The 1,268-nt window shown below is 44.3% G+C and overlaps 1 protein-coding gene across 4 annotated transcripts in view; it reads right to left on the bottom strand.

Moving 5' to 3' along the window:
* KLHL23 (kelch like family member 23) overlaps positions 1 to 649 on the bottom strand; it is a 14,982-nt gene extending 14,333 nt beyond the window's left edge. The window contains exon 1 of one of the 4 annotated variants that reach the window (XM_075317308.1): positions 508 to 649. Coding sequence is in view for 2 of the 4 variants with exons in the window: in XM_075317306.1 (XP_075173421.1) it covers positions 453 to 477 (25 nt within the window). In the remaining 2 variants the exon portion in view is untranslated. The other 3 variants (XM_075317306.1, XM_075317307.1, XM_075317309.1) reach the window with 3 other exon arrangements.
* Between the last annotated feature and the right edge of the window lie 619 nt (positions 650 to 1,268).

The following is a 1,268-nucleotide window of genomic DNA, read 5'->3' as shown; positions in this document are numbered from 1 at the left end:
CCCACCCCCCTCATCTGGAGATTACTGCATGTCATAGTAATAACCACAATGAAATGCTATTGTGTGGGCAGCCGCAGCCTCCTGTGCCCGCTCCTGCGGTTATGTTATTGTAAATAAAGCCCATGGTTCTTAGAGATGACTGCAAACCTATTACCATCAATGCCTCCTCTCATCCACTACTGGGATTAGCTGGGAGCTATCAAAGTCACCTCCCTCCAGCAATAACCCTATGGCACGCAGCCACTGAATGCAAATCCACTCTATAACTTCCAATGTACAAGGGAAAACAAGATCCCTGAACAATGCCTGCCGCAGACGTCAAATCTGGAAATCCCATTGTAAGGTCCCATTCCGCTCCTGTGCATCTTATTACAATCCTTTGTCTTTTCATAGTCAATGGATTTATGTGCAATCAGCCATGCACATACCATCTGTGAGGATGCACCACATACCTGCCTCTGCATAATCACTTGTCATTGAAGCCTCACATGCATTATCTTTGTTTACCTGCAGAGCTATGGCGTGGATGGCGAAGTGTTAATATCTTTTCAGCTGCCTGGCTGGTGCAGTGTTTCCCAGGCTGATGCCATTGGATACAGCGCCTCCTTGTTGACCATCTTTGGCATGAGCTGCACACAGGGATTTGGAATCGTAGAGAGTTGCTTTGCAAAGGGGAGGGAATGGCACATCCTATTTTGGTATCCCAGCTGCTCCCCATCCCCTGTAATAACGCACAGTGTCCCTCTTCCCATCCCCACCTCCTGAGTCCGGCCAACGGTCACTGGGACACAACAGATGATACGTGGACACTATCACAAATATTAATATGCAACATTCTATAGTAGAACATTACTAATGTGATAGATTTATATACAAAATATATATACCATATATATATATTTGGGGATGTGTCTGTTATGGCTCAAAGAGGACACATTCGAGACAAATTTTTCCTGATCACAACAAAGAGCTTTTGCAGATTTTTTTTTTCTAAGGAGTATGTAAGGGACATCCTGAGATATGATGAGAATTTAGTTAAAAGAAAAAGGTTTTGGTACCGTGTTAGCCAGTTGAAAAATGATTGATTGCTCTCAGTGAGAGAAACAAAAATGATGAGAATTATGACATTTAGTCATGTCAGTCAGCTACTCCATGATGTCACCCCCTTCCTTCCTGCTGCTTGGAGACCCAGCAAATGTAAACCTCAAGGTGTCAAAATCCAATTAGGCCAGGCCTTAATCCAGCACGCCCCCTGCGGAGTGACTTGT

This window comes from Anomaloglossus baeobatrachus, chromosome 7 (assembly GCF_048569485.1).
Source record: "Anomaloglossus baeobatrachus isolate aAnoBae1 chromosome 7, aAnoBae1.hap1, whole genome shotgun sequence".
NCBI lineage: Eukaryota > Metazoa > Chordata > Amphibia > Anura > Aromobatidae > Anomaloglossus > Anomaloglossus baeobatrachus.
This window is presented reverse-complemented; position numbering and strand designations above follow the sequence as displayed.